General features: G+C 34.4%; 1 protein-coding gene and 2 pseudogenes across 1 annotated transcript; 2 read left to right on the top strand and 1 right to left on the bottom strand.

Annotated features, from left to right (window-relative positions):
• LOC112756612 (endoglucanase 9-like) overlaps positions 1 to 7,455 on the top strand; it is a 43,079-nt pseudogene extending 35,624 nt beyond the window's left edge.
• On the top strand, positions 4,893 to 6,850 carry LOC112758627 (peroxidase 3-like; annotated as a pseudogene).
• A 9,673-nt stretch (positions 7,456 to 17,128) lies between the features above and the next one.
• LOC112756613 (F-box protein At2g23160-like) lies at positions 17,129 to 18,423 on the bottom strand. Its single transcript, XM_025805228.1, has 2 exons — positions 18,419 to 18,423; positions 17,129 to 18,323 (listed from the first exon to the last, which is right to left on the bottom strand). Exons 1-2 carry the CDS (start codon positions 18,421 to 18,423, stop codon positions 17,129 to 17,131), a joined length of 1,200 nt encoding a protein of 399 aa, XP_025661013.1.
• Between the last annotated feature and the right edge of the window lie 3,058 nt (positions 18,424 to 21,481).

Below are 21,481 nucleotides of genomic sequence, written 5' to 3' on the forward strand. Positions count from 1 at the left end.
ATCGTTTCAACGACGAATGCTTGGAATTATACAGGTTGACGGACTCAGTAGCGAGCTTGTGCTTGACGAGCGGGCTCCTGAATGAGGACTTCAGAAAGCACCTCACCACAAAGCCAGTATGGACAATGCAGGAGATCCAATGCGTGGCTAAGGAGTATATTAACGATGAAGAGGTCAGCCGGGTCGTGGCTGCCAATAAACGGCAACCCCCCTACAACCAAACCCGACACTATGAGGGTGGAGAAAGGCAAAAGGAACACGCCAGGGACGGCGGTCCGAGTAAGGCGCCAAAGCCATTTTCCCGAGTCGGGAAATTCACCAACTACACCCCCCTCACGGCACCGATCACGGAAGTTTACCAACAGATAGCCGAGAAGGGGATACTGTCGAGACCTCGACCCCTGAAGGACAGGACGGGGGGAAACAAAAGCCTTTACTGCGAATATCACAAGGGATATGGGCACAAGACCCAAGACCGCTTCAACCTGAAGGACGCCCTGGAACAAGCAATCAGGGATGGAAAGCTTGCCGACTTCTCCCACCTTATAAGGGAGCCAAGGAGACGAAACCGGGATCACGATGGCGAGGACAGGTCCCGGGCAACAAGACGACGCCAAGAACCAGAAGGGGACGACCACGGTCTCACGGTGGTGAACGTAGTAACAGCGAGGAATTCCGCCCCGAGGTCGAAATCGGCACAAAAGAAAGACGCCAAAGTCCTGGCGGTCTCCTTCTCATCCGCTAGAAGTTCCAGGGGACTCCCATCCATCTCCTTCGGCCCCGAGGACCAATGGTTCGACGAGGTACCAGAAAGCCCTCCCATGGTCATCACGGCCAGAGTCGGAACCGGCCTCGTCAAACGGATCCTGGTGGATACAGGGGCGGACTCGAACATCATGTTTCGCAACGTTTTCGATGTCTTGGGACTGTGTGATGCTGATCTGGCGACCCACCAGCACGGTGTGGTAGGGTTGGGTGACCACTTCATCAAGCCGGATGGGATCATCTCACTCCAGACCTCCCTGGGACAAGGACAAAGGCGAAGGACAGTAATGGCCGATTTTGTTGTCTTACGAGATTCCACAGCTTACAACATCATCCTGGGGAGAAAAACCATCAACGACCCTGGGGCAGCGATTAGCACGAAGCTGCTCGTAATGAAGTTTGTTACTGATGACGGATCCGTAGGATCCATCAGAGGAGACTTGGAAACGGCAGTCGCCTGCGACCACGCCAGCCTCTCTCTTAGGAAAAAGTCCAAAGAAGCATCGAGGATTTTCCTTGTCGACCTGGATGCCAGAATAGATGACAAGCCCAGACCTGAGCCAGAAGGGGACTTGGAAAAATTCAGGGTCGGTGATGGGGAGGAAAAGTTCACGTTCATAAACAGAAACTTCCCCCATGAGTTAAAAGGAGCCTTTGATGGAGATGATCAGAGCTAATGCCGACCTCTTCGCTTGGACGCCAGCCGACATGCCAGGGATAGATCCCCAACTCATGTCACACTATCTGGCCGTCAAGCCGGAAGTTAAGCCAGTGGCCCAGAGGAGGAGGAAGATGTCATAGGAAAAGGCAGAAGAGGTGGCCAGGCAGACGGCCAGCCTCCTTGAAGCAGGGTTCATTCGAGAGCTAGACTACTCGACGTGGCTGTCGAACGTGGTCTTGGTGAAAAAGCACAATGGGAGGTGGAGAATGTGTGTAGACTATTCCGACCTCAACAAGGCATGTCCCAAGGACTGCTATCCCCTCCCCAACATTGACGCACTCGTCGACGCGGCGGTGGGGTACCGTTATCTGAGCTTCATGGACGCCTACTCTGGATACAATCAGATACCGATGCACCGACCCGACGAGGACAAAACGGCGTTCATAATGCCAGGAGGGATCTATTGCTACAAGGTGATGCCATTTGGTCTGAAAAACGCTGGCGCCACGTACCAGAGACTGATGAACAAGATATTCAGTGAGCTCATAGGCAAGACAGTAGAAGTCTACGTGGACGACATCCTCGCGAAAACCACACGGCCCGACGATCTCCTAAGCGACCTGGGGGGCGTGTTCGCGGCCCTCCGACAACACGGCATGAGGCTCAACCCGCTCAAATGCGCCTTTGCCATGGAGGCTTGGAAGTTCTTGGGATTCATGATCACCCAAAGAGGAGTAGAAGCCAACCCTGAGAAGTGTCAAGCAATTCTCCAGATGAAGAGCCCGGGTTGTATCAAAGATGTCCAACGGTTGGCAGGAAGGCTGACGGCATTATCCCGCTTCCTCGGCGCATCGGCAGCGAAAGCCCTACCCTTTTTCAAAACTGGAAGTGTCCATCGGCATTAAAATATGATTAGTGGTTATTTACTAGGATCGGTTGGCCGAAATAATAATCCAAACAGGTTTTCTTGTATATTGCAGGACTCTCTGTGTCCATTTGAACAACAATCCAAAATTCTTCTTGTTCTGATTGTGTTCCATCTTCGTTTTCTTTTTCGATATAAGAAAGATAGTAGCGAGGACTGTTGGTTCTCTGACAGCCTTTCTTAATCTCTCTGCAGTACCCTCAGAAAATTTCCACCAGCGGACGATAAATAGTTAGTGAAAACTTAGGTGCAGTCAACTTTACGTAAAGTTAATAACTTGAGAGTTGTTAGACGAAAATTTAGTTAAATTAGTCAAATTATTTAACAATTCTCGACTATTAACTTTACGTGAAGTTGACTGCATCTGAGTTTTCACCTAAATAAAATATATATTTTTTGAATTTTTAAATTATTAATTTTTTTAATAAATCAAGGTGTAATTCGGATTATTGCATGTTTGTAATTCGAATCAAGTTGATTCGAATTAGTGGGTGTGTGCGTGTGTATGTAATTCGAATCAAAGTGATTCGAATTACATGTAAATCAAGTTCGAAACAACCTCATTCGAACTATATAGAAATGTGCTTTGGTTGATTTATGAACTAATTTTTGGTTTGGTGGATTTGTGTAATTTTTTGCTCTCCTTGGTTTAATTAAGTGATTTGCCCATGTATTTTAATACAAATTGTACTGTATTTAGACGTATTAAATTATTGGTATACTAAAGTTTTAAAATGACAACTATTTTAAAATATATGGAGCATGATGATGATGATGATATCACCGAGCAATGTGAATGTGATTGTTTAAGTTATGTAGGATTACAGTGGAGAGCATACAGATGCCAAAAATTTTTATACTGTGCTTAGTGGTAACCGAAGTGCTATTACTGGAGGCACTGGTAAAGTGGTGGACAGTGGCCCTAATGACACCATTTTTATTTACTATGCTGATCATGGTGCCCCCGGCTTCGTTAGTAAGTAATAGCTCCCTTCCTTTTCTTTCTTTAAAACTACTTTACATAACATGTGTGTTGTTTATCAGAATCTACATTTAATTCATTTTTCCTACTAAAAAAAGCAGAAATAATTAATCACAAAATGCTATTATTTGATCAGCTATGCCAGTTGGTGAGGATGTTTTTGCCAACGATTTTATAGATGTGTTGAAAAAGAAACACGCCGCCAAGTGCTATAAAAAGATCGTAAGTTCTCTTAAATCTCTCGTTCTTTATAGTTGTTGAGGATAAAAAAAGAATCTTACATTTCCCTATTAGATTTTGGTAAACGTAGAATTGTTTCAAGCAACAAGTTCCATATATAAAATATTGAATTTGATGCATTAATTCATTTGTCTGGAAAACAAATTAAAAGGTGATATACTTGGAAGCATGTGAATCTGGGAGCATGTTCGAAGGGATTCTAACGAATAATTTAAACATATACGCAATTCGTGGGTGTACACATGAAGTGCACCAATTCGTATCCGCTGCCCCTGGTTTCCCATTTTGTGAATGGCAGCCACTAAATGGCTGTTCCTCCATTTCGTGTCCGCCGTAGGTGAATTGGACTCTGCAGCTGTCCCCTCCATTTTGCGGGCACCGGAAGTGAGTTGATAGGCAACTCCATTTCGTGGACGACGTTCTTGAATTGGCCATGCGTATTTCAAAAAAAATTTCAATTTATGGGTATTTCTGAAAATAAAGTTTTTCATATATTTATTTATATAAAAAAACCCTATATCTCAACCCTTAAATTGAGCATTTATAAAGCACATTTTCCTAGCCGGCATGCAATTCATGCTTTATTTGTCAAATTCTTAAGAACTATATATTTATATAAGAGGTTAATTTGCCAGTTATAATTTCTTACAGCCTCAAGAATTAAGATATTACACTACTATATGATTCATTTATTCAGAAGTTAACTATACAACTTAATCTTCGACTCTCTGATGAGAGGGGAGGACATACTAAGTCCAAGTCAAATCAAACATAAATAAAAGCTTTATATGAAGGTTGACATGCCAATTACAATTAATTAATTAAGCTTATGGTGTAACGGAAATGCATATAATTAAAGCTGGCATGCTATATTATGAATTTACATAAATTGAATAGAATTAGTAAAAAATAATTCCATTTTTTTATTAAAAATAGAGAGATTAGAAGTTTTGAATCCGCAACTTTTAAGTGAATATGGAAAGATGATGTCATCTGAACTATAACTCGTTGGCAAAAAAATAATTTTATTGCCAAACATGAAAAATAGTTTTTTTACCTTTGATTTATCATCCTTTTATTTTCGGTTAAATTACAATTGTTTTTAATATTTATAATTTTTTAAAAAATATTTTTAACATTTAATTTTATCACTTACGTTTTTAATTTATTTAATTTTATTTTTAATATTTTTTATTTATATCAAAATTATTTCTAGACGCTTTTAAGTTTGTCCCTAATATATTAAATAGAATTAACATCAAAAAATAATTTTAACATAAATAACAAATATTAAAAATAAACTAAAAAGTCACAAATAACATGGTAAAGAAACATACTTTACTCTTTATTTTAATATATTTTCATTATTCAATGGTAGGTGATTAGGTACTTATTATCCTAACGCAACTAGCCACAATACATGCATGCAACGATTTAAACTACAGATTAAGATATAGTATATAGAATAATGCTTATCTGGTATTGCATTTCAAAGTTGACATGAGATGCCTATAAAAAGGAGCAACTACATTGTAGTTCAACATTCCATTCTTCAGTTACAAATAATATAGTACTATATTGCACATAGAAGCTAAGGTGAAATAATCAAGAGCATAATCATGAAGACAACATCTTTCCTCGTAGCTTGTGTGTTACTGTCTTGTTTCCTTGGGGCTTGCCACGGAGGCGACCTTAGGAAAAATTTCTATAGAAATTCCTGTCCTCAAGCTGAAGCTATTGTTAAGACCAAAATCCAACAACACGTTGCTGCAAGGCCTGAATTGCCAGCCAAATTGATTAGGATGCATTTTCATGACTGTTTCGTCAGGGTAATTAAACATCTTATTTCCATTTTATACTAACATCGACCTTGAATTCTTAAAACATTTAATTTAGATGTACTGTGAGTATATCTGTCACATTTGAAACTACTGTTTCAGGGTTGTGACGGGTCGGTTTTGTTAGACTCAACTGTCACAAACAAAGCGGAGAAGGATTCTATTCCTAATTTATCATTGGCTGGCTATGATGTCATTGATGATAATAAAAGCAGAAATTGAAGCAAAATGTTCCGGAATTGTATCTTGTGCTGACATTCTCTGGCATTGGCAACTAGAGACGCTTTTTCTGTCCGAGTAAATTAAATCCAACTAATTCATATATATATATAGAGTCTTAATATGTAGTAATTAATATATAAATGTTCAATAAAATTTGCAGTTTAATAATGTGCCTCTGTGGGAAGTGCTTACTGGTAGAAGAGATGGGAGAGTGTCCACAGCAAGTGAAGCCTTGGCCAATCTCCCACCACCTTTCTTCAACTTCACCCAGCTCAAACAAAGCTTCGAAAGTAAAAAACTCACCGTGCATGATCTCGTTGTATTATCAGGTACAGTTTTGTTCCATAGCATTTTTGGTAACTATAAGTGTAACCAAAATATTTTTGTAAATATAAGTGTAACCAAAATATTTTTGGTTATATAACATTGTTCTATGTATACGTATACGGTATTATTGATCTATACGATAATATTTATAAATATAATTTATTTTCGTCAAATTTATTATTAAGATTGATTCTCGATAGAAAATAGTATCCAAATTTGTTCCAAGGCTAACTGCATTGGCTATATGTATATATGTAGGTGCACACACAATTGGAGTAGGGCATTGCAATCTCTTCAGCAATAGGCTTTTCAATTTCACTGGAAAAGGTGATCAAGATCCTTCACTAAACCCCACATATGCTGACTTCTTGAAGACAAAATGCCAGGCACTAAGTGACACAACCACAACGGTGGAGTTGGATCCTAATGGCTCCACCAAATTTGACAATGACTATTATAACATCCTTGTACAGAACAAGGGTCTGTTCCAATCAGATGCTGCGCTTCTAACAACAAAGACATCAAGGAACATTGTCAATGAATTGCGTAACCAAAACAAGTTCTACACGGAGTTTGGACAATCAATGCAGAGAATGGGAGCCATTGAAGTCCTCACTGGCTCTGCTGGGGAAATTAGGCATAAGTGTTCTGTTGTCAACTCCAATTAATTAATCATTTAAAAAAAAAAAAAAAACTAAATTTGTTTCTTTGGTTTTGATTTCATTTCATTATTTGATTAATGTTGCCGGTGTTGTGAAATTGTTCTCTTGGAATTTGGCTTCCTTTTTTGCTTTCTTTTGAAATGTGCATGGTTTCTGGAGTTTGATAATGTAACATGTAATGTGTAACTGTGTAAGTTTACACACACAAAAAATTCCATTATTTTTCAATTCTAAGTTGCTTCTCTTTATAGTTTATCTAATGAGCGGAGGTAAATTCTACCGTTCAGAAGCATTGGAGGATTTTGCTAGGACTCAGGTGGATTACATACTTGGGAAGAATCCAGAGAAGATGAGCTATGTGGTTGGGTTTGGAGAGAGGTACCCTGAAGAAGTTCACCACATGGGTGTATCTATTATGAGTGAGAGGGGGAAGAAGTATGGTTGTGGTGGTGGATGGAAGTGGAGGGACAGAAGGAAACTGAATCCGAATGTGATTTGTAGGAGCCATGGTTGGTGGTCCTGATAAGCTGGATGGTTTCAATGACTTGCGTTCCAACTATAACTACACTGAACCAACTCTTGCGGGGAATTCGGGTCTTGTTCCGGCGCTTGTGGCTTTGTCACAGAATGCCACTCCAAATGGAATGATAGATCACAACACCATATTCTATTCTGTTCAACTCCCTTGACATTACTTGAGTTGCAAGAAACATTAGAACTTGTTTTTATGTTTGTTTGCAAAAAGAAGATGCTAGCCTACTCTTCTTTCTACTTTCAACTTTACTATTTATTTTTTCCACCCTTTAAAAAAGAAAACTTCTGAATTGACTGAATTAATAGAATGTATATTGGTAACTGTATTCTTCCTATTTGTTTCATGTGAAGGGTCAACGTGTTAGACAATAAAATATGAATGTAAGTTTGTTATGAATTTGATGTTATCATAATAACAATAAATAATATCTGATCAACTCAAGACTCAAGTCCTTTCTGCCTGTTCTTTAAATCCCATTCAAAAAGTTTAGTGGCCAAAGGAATATAAATTTTAGGATTCTTTGTTCATTCAAAGACAAGGGTTTGTTGGAAATGCACAAATTATTAACGAATAATGATTGCCTACAATTATTTATGTTTGTCTATAACTATGCTTGGTATAGAGGAACTTTTTATTATGAGGAATGCTAGGGGCCAGCAACTTTGTGATTTGTAGTCATCAAATAGCTATCAATGATGGTTTTAATGGTGTGAGATGGGTGTGAGATTTCATCCAATGGCTCTCTTTTCTTTGCTGGTTACATACTGGTCAGAATTTAACAAAGTTGCTGACCCCTTAGACTTTTCTTTTTATTATTTTACTGTAGGAGTTCTATGCAATATTAAAAATGAAACAAATTCTTAGTGAGTTGTGAATATGTATCACTTACTTGGTCTCATTAAGTACCTGAACAAAATAACCAAATGGAAAGATTCTAACACAATGTAAACTTGTAAAATTCATTTCGGAAAAAACTAAAAATAAAAAGTAATTTCGAACACAATTCTTTGCAAAAAAGAATAAAGTCATCTTGGGCAATTTTTATAAATTACGTTTTTAAATAAGCAACAGGTTTGCAGTTTCATGTAACTGGCATTTGATATTAGACAATAACAACTTAGACTTTATTCCACTCCAAACAATATAAGTTTAAGCAGTTAAGTTCGTTTCTAACACCCTCCAACAAAATTTACAAATAGATATCAAAATGTATAAAAAAATTGCAAAAAATAAGCATCCTTCATAAAATAGACAATCTTGTTACTCTTCTCGAGTTTAGGAGTCAGATCACCGGCCTGAAGAAAAGTATTAAATTATGTAGCAAATAAGACATCTTAAAGGCAATATTATCAGTGTAACATTTCCTAAGATCTCTTAAATTGGTAAAAACTATCCCAACTGATGTGGATATAGTATGACTTGCAACTATGACCCCAATACTTGCTTAATAAATTACAATAAGAAATAAATGTTAGAGCACAGAAATAAAACGCGAACCATTCAATACTTTTTACTTTTTTAGTAGGCTTGCCCAATTGAAGATAAAATTCTATAATGTATTTTAAATTATGACAAATAATTCTAATTGCTTAAATGTTTTTTACTTTGACAAATTATTCGCATTCTATATTAAATTTTCGCTTATAGTTTTCTACTTTTCTCTCACTTTCTCATTTTCCCCTCCATTATTAATATTATCAATCAACAAAATCAAACAGGAAACTAAGAAAATAAATTTTAATAATTACAAACCTTAGGCATTCTTCAAAAAACAGGATAGTTTTATTGCTCTTCTTTCCGAATTTGAAATTTATGATCACTTGCCTCAAGAAAACTAATCAATTATGCAGCAATAACACACCATGAAAGTAATATTATAGGGTTAAATTACCATTTTGGTTTTCAGTCCTAGATGATTTATCTTTTGGTTTATGTATTACTATTTGATGCATTTTTATCTAAACTCTAGAGTCTAGAGTTCTTTTTTGAATATGTATTACTATATTTGGTGCATTTTATCAAATTGACATTATTTTTTGGAACGCTAAAAAATCTTTTCTTTTTCGAGTCATTTTATTTGGTGTACATATTTGAGATCATTTTGGAGTATATACAAATAAAATTCATATAAAAACAAAGATTATTAAGTCAACTGTATTTATTAAAAATAAACATAAATAGACATATAGTTCAAATTTGATAAACAAAAATATAAAATAAACCTGCTAATACTGAAAAGCTTGTACAAAAGGTCAGTAATAACGTTATCTCCTGTTACACAGACCTGTATAATAATTGGCAAAATTTGGTTACTTCAGTAATCATACATTTACAGTAAAGACTGCTTAAAAAAAACCATAATAATTAAAAAAATTACTATTTTTTCAGCAAAATGTGGGACTTTTTAGAGTATGGGAGTTTTCATTTGAAGAAAAAAAAGAATTAAACTCACCAAAATATATTTACATTAAAATGTTAATAAATCTAAATTTATTAGTATTTTATTCTTTAATCAACGGTCCAGATTAACCATCTAGAACCTTCATTACAAATATCTATCCTACCACAACTTTCTAAATACTTCTAGATTATTCCATACTACTATTCATATTTCTATATACATCCACAATCTTCTAGAATACTCTATGACCTTCCAGAGTCTTCTAAAACTTTCTAGAGTATTCCAAGACCTTCTAGGATATTCTAGAACATCCCGGAACCATCTAGAGCATTTTCAAACACTTCAGAAAATTATACAAACACGGTTAAATCTAACCTTCTAAAATTTACCGTGACATTCTCCCCCACCTAATGCGCAGACATCCTCATTGCGTTCTGTTCATGATAGCGCTCTAGGTGTTCTTGGAATTGTCACAAATCTTCACGAGCTTCCCAACTAGTTTTAGTTATTAGGAGCCCTTTCCACTTGATCAAGTATTGGATACTTTGTGGTACCCCTATTCGTTGCACGACGTGATTAGCTAAGATATCTTCGATTTCCTTATCAAAGGATTTAATCACCACAGGCGGAGCAGGACTCGAGTCACCTCTACTTGGTTCATCTTGCTCTTTGTGATATGGTTTAAGCATACTCACATGGAAGACCGGGTGGATCTTCATAGAGGGAGGGAGTTGTACTTTATAAGTAACCTCCCTTACACGTCTAATGATCTCAAATAGCCCTTTGTATTTGCGGATTAATCCCTTATGAACCTTGCGAAAGGCTTTTAATTGTTGTGAAAGAAGTTTAATCATTAACTTGTCTCCCACTTGATAGCTTGCATGCCTCCTCTTCTTATCTGCCCATTTCTTCATCTTCTTTACAACTTTGTCGAGGTAAGAACGAGTGACATCTGCTTATTCTTCCCAAGACTTAATCATATGATAAGCTCCAGGGCTCTTCCTGAGTAAGAGGAAGAAAGAGAGTGTGGTGTAAGCGGCTGTTGTCCAGTCACAATCTCGAATGGACTCTTCCCCGTGGACTCGCTCCTTTGCAAATTGTATGAGAATTGAGCAATGTCAAAGAGTTTTGTCCAGTCCTTCTTATTAGCGCTTACAAAATGCCTCAAGTAAGGCATTCACTCTCTCAGTCTGCCCATTGGTTTGAGGATGAAATCTTGTTGAAAAATGAAGCTCTGACCCAAGGAGTTTGAACAGCTCTGTCTATAGTCGTCCTGTGAAACGTGGATCTCGATCACTAATGATGCTCTCAAACAATCCCTAGTACTTCACCACATTCTTGAAGAATAGTCGTGCTGCTTTCTCTGCAGTGCAGTCAGTAGGAGTAGGAATAAAGGTAGCATACTTCAAAAATCGATCCACTATCACAAGAATAGATCCAAACCCCTCAGACTTCGATAAGGCAGAGATGAAATCTGGAGAGACACTTTTCCACGGTTGCCCTGATGGAGGCAGAGGTTCCAACAATCCACTTGGTGTCTTGTTTTCAATTTTATCTTGTTGGCACACAAGATAAGTCTTCACATAGCTTTTCACTTCATCTCTCATTTGAGGCCAATAATAAGAAGATTCAATGAGTGCCAAGGTCCTTCGCTGACCTTGGTGACCATCTCACTTGGTATCGTGGTATTCTCTCACTAATTTTCTTCTTAGATTTTCCCATTTAGGGACGTATAGTCTTCTTCCTTTGGTGTAGAGAAGGTCGTCTTCTAGCCAAAATCGTTTGGTCTTACCTTCTCTAGCCAACTCCACCAACTTCTTGGCTAATGGATCATGAAACAACCCTTCCTTGATGGTATGCACAATATCTCCTTCGACCATGGAAATGGCTACCAACTCAGCCTTGCGACTCAGCGCATTTGCTACCACATTAGTCTTGCCAGACTTGTATTAAAATTCGAAATCAAACTCAGCTAAGAAATCTTGCCACCTAGCTTGTTTGGGGCTTAATTTCTTCTGAGTTTGGAAGTAGCTTGTAGCCACATTGTCTGTCTTGACGATAAAGTGTGAACCAAGTAAGTAGCGACGCTAAGTTCTTAGACAATGCACCACGTAGTCATCAATTTCTCTTGAACGGTGTATCGTCTCTCTGTATCATTCAACTTGCAACTCTCAAAGGCAATAGGATGTCCTTCTTGCATTAGAATCCCTCCAATAGCATAGTCAGAAGCATCAGTGTAGATTTCAAATACCTTTTAGTAGTCGGGCAGTGCTAGTACTGCTCCTTCTGTGATAGCAGCCTTCAACAAATCAAAGGCTTTTTGACACTCCTTTGACCATTCCCAAGAGTGATTTTTCTTGAGAAGATCAGTTAATGGTGAAGCCTTAGCGAAGTTTCCCTTGATAAATCTCTGATAGTAATTAGCCAACCCAAGGAATGACCTCAATTCAGATACCTTGTTTAGCGGCTCCCACTCTTTAATAGCCTTCACCTTTTTTTTGATCCATGCACAGAGTTCCATCTCTAATGATGTGTCCCAAAAAGTGGACTTCGTCCCTTGCAAAGGAACACTTTTCCTTCTTCACATATAGGTTATTCTCTCACAAGATCTTGAACATGGTTCGTAAGTGTTTTACATGTTCCTCCAAGGTATTACCATAGACAACAATGTCATCCAAGTAAACCACTATAAACCGATCAAGATAAGGTAGAAAGATCTCTTTCATCAAGGTACAGAAGGTCACAGGAGCATTGGTCAAGCCAAAAGGCATCACCAACCACTCATATGATCCATACCTCGTGACACACGTGGTCTTAGACTCATCACCATCGGCAATCCTCACTTGGTGATATCCTGACTTCAAATCCAGCTTTGAGAACCACTTGGCTCTACCAAGTTGATCAAACAAATCGGCTATCAAAGGAATAGGGTATTTGTTCTTGATGATTACCTTGTTAAGTGCTTCATAGTCGATGCATAGTCTCAATGAACCATCATGCTTCTTTTGGAACAAGACTAGTGCGCCATAAGGTGCCTTCGATGGACGGATGAACCCAACATCTAGCAAATTCTTGAGTTGCTTCTTCAAATCCTCAAGTTCTGGCGGTGCCATCCTATAAGGTGCTGAGGCAGGCAGCTTTACTCCGGACTCAAATCCAATTTTGTGGTCCACCTTCCTCCTAGGTGGTAGTTGTTTTAGTAACTCGGGAGGCATCACATCCTTATTTTCTTCAAGAACTTCCTTAATTTCGGGAGGAACGTCTTCTCTTTCAGATGTTGACTCCTCTTGTAATAGAGCCAAATATGTAATCTCTCCCATCTTGAACCCTTTCTTGAGTTGCATAGCAAAGAGTATCGGTAGTCCTCCAACTTTAGAGACTGTAGGGACCATACATGGAGACCCTTTCTCCATGACGCATACTATGTCGTAGTATGGCATAGGTATTATATTTGCCTTCCTTTGCAAATCGAGCCTGATGACTATTTTAAAATTGTCCATGAGTGCTACTGAGAAATCCACAAGACCTTCCAAGAACCAAGAGTCATCTCGACCCCTTTTGCTACTACTCCCTTAAGGGGTTCACCCTTGGTATTCACGGGTTTGAACCAGCTATTCTTTTTTGTGATCTTCAACCCAAGCCTCCTTGCTTCATCAGGCGTGATGAAGTTGTGTGTAGTGCCAGTGTCGATCATACCCATGACGGGTTTTTCATTAATAAAGGCTTTGACATACATCAAGCCTTTGTTTTCTGTAGTCCTTGTCTCTTTTCCCTTCACAGCATTCATGTGTTGGATAGATCCAACACACTCAGTTACTTGATATTGAGCCTCTCGTTCCTCGGCGATAGATGCCAGAGTCCCTAACTTAGGGCAGTCCTTCATTTGGTGTGGTCCCTAGCACACAAAGCATCCTCCTTTGGGCACGAAAGCCTTTTTATTTTCCTTGTACTCTTTCTTTGAAGAGTATTTTCCTTCCTTCTTAGTTGAGAAACTCTTCCCTTTGTCTCCCCCACCTTTAGTAGAACTAGGGTTAGAGGAAGACTTGGGATTCGAGTCCCCCTAATGATACCTAGTGAGTGATTCGGCCACCACGATGGCTTCATCAACATCCTTAACATTCCTTCTTTGTAGTTCTTGCTTTGTCCAAGGTTGGAGTCCATCAATGAAGAAGAACAATGCATCCTCTGATGCTACGTTGGGGATTTGAAGCGTGAGAGTAGTGAACTCCTTTACGTAGTCGCTAATCGTACTCTTGTGTTTCAACTCCCTCAACTTCTTCCTTGCTTCATAAACCACATTCTCAGGGAAGAATTGTCTTTTCAACTCCCTTTTGAAATCTTCCGATATGGCTATGTTGCAAGTACCCTTTTTCATAGCACACTTTCTCCTCCACCACAAAGTAGCATTATCAAAAAGATAGGGGGCTGCAGTGTGTACCTTTATTGTTTCTTCGACCACCCCTTGGCCTTCAAAGTACCTCTCCATTTGCCATAGGAAGTTCTCCACCTCTCGAGCATCCCTCGCACCCTTGAACTCCTTTGGCTTTGCGAGATCAATCTTTGTCGTCTCCCTTATAATGATTGGTCGAGATTTCGCCTCCTCAAACCAAACTCGAACTTCCTCAAATAACTTCAAGGAATTCTCAAGCTTCTCTTCAATTTGGAGCATGCTTTCTTTGAAAGCTTCTAGTTCTCCTAACACATGAGCCTCAAGAGTCTCCTTGTCATGTTCTTCCTTTGGAAGCGCTCATCCATAGAGGATAGAACATTCTCCAACATAGAAACTCTCTCTTTTAAGAAGTTAGAGTTCTTACCTCTAGCCTCACTTGAAGAGCGCACCATCTTGCTTCCCCATTGAGAAGGAATAGTATCCCTTCCCCTTTGAGACTCAACATACTCCACGGTTACACTAGAAGCCATACCCACAAACCATTTGTGCTCCCTCTCGAACCTTGCTCTGATGTCAAATTGTCACGGCCTTGGACACACACTCCAACGCTACCGTGCCAGCACTCGAACTTACTCAACCTCTTAAGTTAAGACCAAGTCAGCCTCACCCTCAATACTTAGCAAGAAATCTAAGTACACAAGAGAATACAAGAGAAAGGAAGCTTTGGTGGAAAGAACACTTTATTACTCGAGTGTTTTTTTTTTTACAAATGACTCGCACACACGACTCACACTAACTCTCACCTTCTATTTATAGTCATCCACCTCCTCAATGGATGGTTAGGATTAAATCTAATCAACAGTCCAGATTAACTATCTAGAACTTTTATTATAAATATTTATCATACCACAACTTTCTAAATACTTCTGAATTATTCCATACTACTATTCATATTTTCATATACATCCACACTCTTCTAGAGTACTCTATGACCTTCCAGAGTCTTTTAAAACTTTTTAGAGTATCTTCTAGGATATTTTATAACGTTCCGAAACCATTTATAACATTCTCAAACGCTCTAAAAAATTATACAAATACCATTAAATCTAACATTCTAAAATTTAGAGTGACACTAAAACCTAGTTTGCGTACCACGTTCTCGTTAGTGATTGGTAATCCTTGTTTAATTAAACAAAAAAAAGAAAAAAACGTACTCGGGTTATTTATAACACTAGCTTAATTAGCTATGGTTCCTTAATTTTTGGGTCTGGGTCACATCCACAATTTTGTATAATGTTCATTGTATATATGAATCATCGTCTCAAAGATTGATGATGATAGATGAACTATGTATGAAGGTTATTTTGAAACAATGACATGGATAACATTGGTTCTAGCAGCAAATTAAATTAAAGTAATTACCCTCAAAGCGCAATATCAACAATTTCCTACCAAATTCAGTTGGAATCACCCTCTGTTGAGCTTTATTCTCATCCTCCTCCACCGACAAACTAACACAAGATAATTTAGTCGTAATTAAAAATATTATTTATATATTAAAATCAGTCAATATATTTATGTATAAATATATATATTGTTTAATTTATTTTTAATATATATTTATATTCTAATATATATTTTATATTAATAATTAATTTTAATAACTAATTTTAATCTACACTTAGTATTATTCAATAATAACAATATATATACACTAAGGACTATAAAGTTACATTGTATGATGCATGCTACAATACTAACATATGAAATATCGCAAATACTTCAATATGATTTTATAATTTTTTTTATATAAGGATGCTTTTTTTTAATTATTAGATAATAAATTATATAATTTAATTTTAATATATTATAAAAATATTTTTTTATTTAAAAATATTGCTATTTTTTTTAAATTATTGTTTTTTTTTTATAAATCACGTTTTTAAAATGAGACTAAATAAATATTATCATAACATCTTTATTGGACTAAGTATCATGAAATAAACCCTAAATTAATTGAACACCAATTAATCAACTTGTTTATGCCAACAACCAGCCTTTTTTCTTTCTTTCTATATCAAGATTATTAAAACAAAAAAAATTGACTCTAAGTCATGCCTTATTAGCACTAGTACAATACTAATACTCAGTTATCAAGATATATACATCTTTGTTAATTTCTTTTAATTATTTTGAAGTTTACCACCACGTTCAGTTCAACCATTATTATTGTTAACTATGATCTTTTTGAAATTGAAGATTCTTTCTTTCTTTCTTTCTTTGACTTGAATTGAATTAAAAAATTACATGTAAGACTTGACTTAGCTAACGATTAGGATCAATTTAAAGATGATATGATTATATGATTAGTAGTGTTAGCTTCATCTTCTTTTAGGAATAAAGTAATTACTGCAAATGATATATAACTAGAATGGGAATGCTAGTAATATTGATGAATTATTAATTAATCATACATGATTATATTAAATACAATCATATAATATGTTTATAAAAAATCAATTTAAATCAATTATATATATATAGTAATTAATTTAGTGATCGAATTTTATTGTGCATCTAACAGTTTTATAATTTATATTTTAATTTTATAATAATAGCGGTCAACATATAATTATGCAATCATGTTATAAATATACTAAAAATCAATCCCTAATTAACTATCTTATATAGAAATACAAATTTTACGTTTTATAAAATAAATTTATTACAATGTTCGTAAATAAATTTGATTATTCGGATAACTAATTATTTAATTAAAAAAAATACATCTACATATACAAATATATAAGAATTGATTTTTAGTGTAGAGAGTACATTGTTATAAAAAATATTTTGTAAAAACATTAAATTGCTTTTTTAAAAAAATTAGTTTGTGAATTTAAATTAGTTCTTTATTTTTTAATTTTCAAAATTTAAAATTTTGTTTCGTCAAAGGTGATTAAACCAATAAAATTACAACAGGGATTATAAATTAAATTAATTTAAATTATATTTCAAATTATAATAGTTTAAGAAAAGAAATTTTGCAAATACTATTGAATAATTAGAAATAATAATTAAACAATCAAATAAGATGTGAGTATTATAATGTGAATCTAAAACAATTGAATAGAAAATTGCTATTAATAAAAAAATATCAAATGAAATGATTTCCTAAAACTAATAGAACCTCAATTTTGGGTAATTCAGTGAGTAAATATTATACACCTCCACATTATCTCCAATGATAATATTCTTTAGTGGGATAAGAGTAGGAACGAGACCAAAAATTTGAATGTTGTCATTATAGTGAATACGAAAAATGCTATATTCTTTGTTTTCACGATCATGGAAGGCAAGGTAATCATGAGACGTGGTTAATGAAGAATTAATATTTCCGTCAGAACTTACGAAAATGGGAGTCCAAGATTCTCCAACTCCATATCTTTTCATCATCCATATTGTGATTGGCTCATTAAAATATATAATGCAAAGAAAACCCCTGAATTCATATATGTCAACTCTTGGACCCTCATCGCTCGGTATAGAAAAGGATTGGAACCTCTCCTTGTCGAAATCGAAAGCCCATATCGACGCATTGCCATCAACATCGTTACCAATCCAATGAAGTGTCCCATTTAAATAAACAGCAGATCTCGATATAGATATCAAATTCTTGGGATAATCCACCTCAATATTTATCCATGTTGTCGATATTCCAACTCTGAGCATTTCAACAACCATAGGATGATCATGTTTAAAGATAAGGATTCTCATTACCTTGTATTGGTTTGTTTTTGGGTGAAAACCAAAACCTCGAGATATTTCGCACTCGCAGGGTTTTAGGATTGGAGGGTGTTTTGGAAGTCTTATGAACTCACCTGTTATTGGGTTGCAAACAAGTGAAATGTCTATATTATTTGACCAACTCAAATAAAAAAGACCATTACAAATACGCACATCCACATGCACATTAGCATAAACTTTTGTATCAATGAGAGGCATGTTCACATTAGCATAAACTTTTGTACCAAGGAGAGGAATTTCAAATTTAGGATCAAGTTTTATACTGCTGCTATTGGGTTTTAGGACCTCAAACACACCGCTGAAGAATGGATTGTTTTTCCTTTCATGCCATTCAATTCGGTCATATTCAACAAGGTGAAAGAATCTTGAATGCTTGCGTCGGATCATCAGGGCAGGAAGTGTATAAGTAAGGAGTAACTTGGCAAAGTTTGGATTAGAAATCAATGTGTTCCAATGCTTGCAAACACATCTACAAATCAGAACAGACTTTATGGGAAGTCTAACAAAAATATCGGTAATTATATCGGCTGGAAGACCGGCAAAATAAGACTTTTGTAGTTGGAGTTTCCTGACAATTAAGTAAAGAATAATTTAGAAGAAGAGATACAAAAAATTCACGGCGTTGTTTTGTGTTACTCCATGAAAAAATAAAATATGACTTACCTCATCCACCGCACAAAGAAGGATTGGAAAAGGAATTTGATCATTTTACCGGTACTCTCGCGTGACAATGATTGTTGGGAGAAGTTAGGCACCCAAGTGAAATTGATGCTTTCAAAGGGAAGTTTACTGATTTTTATAACCTAGATTAATGTGAAAATCAGCTACTACTTTTAGAGAAAGTACGTGGAGCTAATGATTTTAATCGGCTTAAAAAGGAATGTATTTCAAAAATTAAAAAAGAGATTTTTAATTAATTATTCAATAATTACTTAAATTCAGATTTTGAAATTTAAAAAATTAAGATTAGTAGTTAAACTCATTTACACTACATATAATCTCTATACTCAAATCTTAACAGAGTTGTCATCCTCCGTCTGCTATTTATACTTGCTCTGCGCCTCATAGTCCCCCTCAAGATTGCAAAAAACCGAACCATTCAATGAACTGATAGAGTAACTGGTTCAATAATTTAAAGGTTTAATCGAGATTTAACTGAAATTTAATTAGTTTAATTAAATATATAATAAAATTATTAAAAATTTAATATATAATTTTAAATATTTAAATTTAATAAATTTTAAGTTAATAAAATTTAAAACTATAGTTAAAAATTAACAAATTACTTCAGCCATCAAATTTTATAACTAACAAAAATTAAAATAAACAAAAATGACAAATCAAAATTTAGAAAAATAAACATATTTATCTCAGAATTTTTAAAAATTTCATACTCCACCACAGCACATTAATTCAGAAATGATAAATAGATAAAATATATATTATAGATATTGTGAACTAATATAATATAAAATATTAATTCAATTATTGTGAAAAAAAATTCTTAAAATATGAATTGGATAACAAACTAATATTTTTATTAGTTTTGTTATTTTTATTAGTTTTTATTTTGTTATAAAGTGAACAATAAATAAATTTAGAATTCTTTAATCTCTCTTGTACTTTTTTATTTCTAATATTTAATTATATTTTTATCTTTATAGTAATAATAATAATAATAGTAATACAAATACAAATAGAATTATGTTCTGTGAGAATTTTGTACGAGAGTGTGTGTGAAACTGTGAATCCGAGTGCATGAAAAGTCAACTTTGTGAGTGATTACACAATGTCTACGTGAGAAAGAAAGGAAGAGAGAGATTTGAATCCACCTATTAATGTGGAGGAGGACTTGGTGATATTAGAGGAAGAGGATGTTAAAGAAGGGTTTTGGCATTGGAATATTAGAAGGAGTGTTTATCGCAATTTGAAATCATCCTGAAACTTTTCGGATCAAGTCACATGAGGACAAGGTTTTTCAGTTTTTCTTTGTAAAGAGGCTGATCTCAAATAATTAATTTTAAAATTTATTGCCTAAAAAATCATCTTAAATTATGAATTTAATTGTGTAACTTTTTTTATATTGCATCAAAATTAAACTCTTATATCTATTGTTTTTAAAATTATTTATATTATGAATGTGTAAAATAATTTTTTCTGATTTAATAATATATAATTAAATGCATATGCATGCAAAATAACTTTAGACTAATAATTTGTGAAAATTAAATACATATTAAAAAATCAAAATAAAATTTAGAATAATGATGATAACTTAAATCTATTATAATGCTTCTAATTTTTTTTTATAACAGCTGCAATATCCCTTTGTTTATGTCCAACACTAATTAGACTTTGTATAATGTTCATTGTATGTATGAATCATCATCTCAAATATTGATGATGATGATGATAATGATAGATGAACTATGTATGAAGGTTATTTTGAAACAATGACATGGATAACATTGGTTTTAGTAGCAAATTAAATTAAAGTACTTACCCTCAAAGCGCAATATCAACAATTTCCTACCAAATTCTGTTGGAATCACTCTCTGTTGAGCTTTATTCTCATCCTCCTCCACCTACAAATTAAACCAACACAAGATAATTTAATCGTAACCAAAAATGTTATTTATCTACTAAAATTAACTACTAATGTATTAATATATAAATACATATATTATTTAATTTATTTTTAATGTATATTTATATTTTTTCATATATTTTATATTAGTAGCTAATTTTAATTAGTGACTAATTTTAATATACACCTAATATAATTCAATAATAACAATATATATACACTAAGAACTAGAAAGTTACATTGTGTGATCCATGCTACAATACTAGCATATAAAATATCCTAAACACTTCAATAAAATTTTATCATCCTTTTTATATGAAAATGTTTTTTTTTTTATTATTAGATGATAAATTATAGAATTTAATTTTAATATATTATAAAAATATTATTTTTATTTAAAAATATTACTATTTTTTAAATTGTTACATTTTTTCTTATAAATCACGTTTTTAAAATGAGGCTAAATAAATATTATCATAAAAAATATTTTAGATATTTTTATTGGATTAGACATCATAAAATAAATCCTAAATTAATTGAACACCAATTAATCAACTTTTTTATGCCAACAACCAGCCTTTTTTCTTTCTTCCTACATCAAGATTATTAAAACAAAAAAAATTTGACTCTAAGCCATGTCTTATTAGCACTAGTACAATACTAATACTCAATTATCAAGATACATCTTTATTAATTTTCTTTAATTATTTTGAAGCTTGCCGCCACGTTCAGTTCAACCATTATTATTGTTAACTATGATCTTTTTGAAATTGAAGATTTTTTCTCTCTTTCTTTTTTTCTTTGACTTAATTAAATTAAGAAACTACACTTAAGACTCGACTTAGCTAACGATTAGGATCAATTTGAAGATGATATGATTATATAATTAGTAGTATTAGCTTCATCTTTTAGGAATGAAGTAATTACTGTAAATGATATATAACTAGAATGCAAATGCTAATAATATTGGTGAATTATTAATTAATCATACACGATTATATTAAATACAATTATATCTATTTATTCTATTATATAAAAATTGAGTTTCTACATTTGATAATGGAATTGATGTGGCATATTTTTTATAGTATTTTTTAATTTATTTTTTAACTAATTAAATATAATTTATTACAATAAAT

This window comes from Arachis hypogaea, chromosome 16 (assembly GCF_003086295.3).
Source record: "Arachis hypogaea cultivar Tifrunner chromosome 16, arahy.Tifrunner.gnm2.J5K5, whole genome shotgun sequence".
Taxonomy (NCBI): domain Eukaryota; kingdom Viridiplantae; phylum Streptophyta; class Magnoliopsida; order Fabales; family Fabaceae; genus Arachis; species Arachis hypogaea.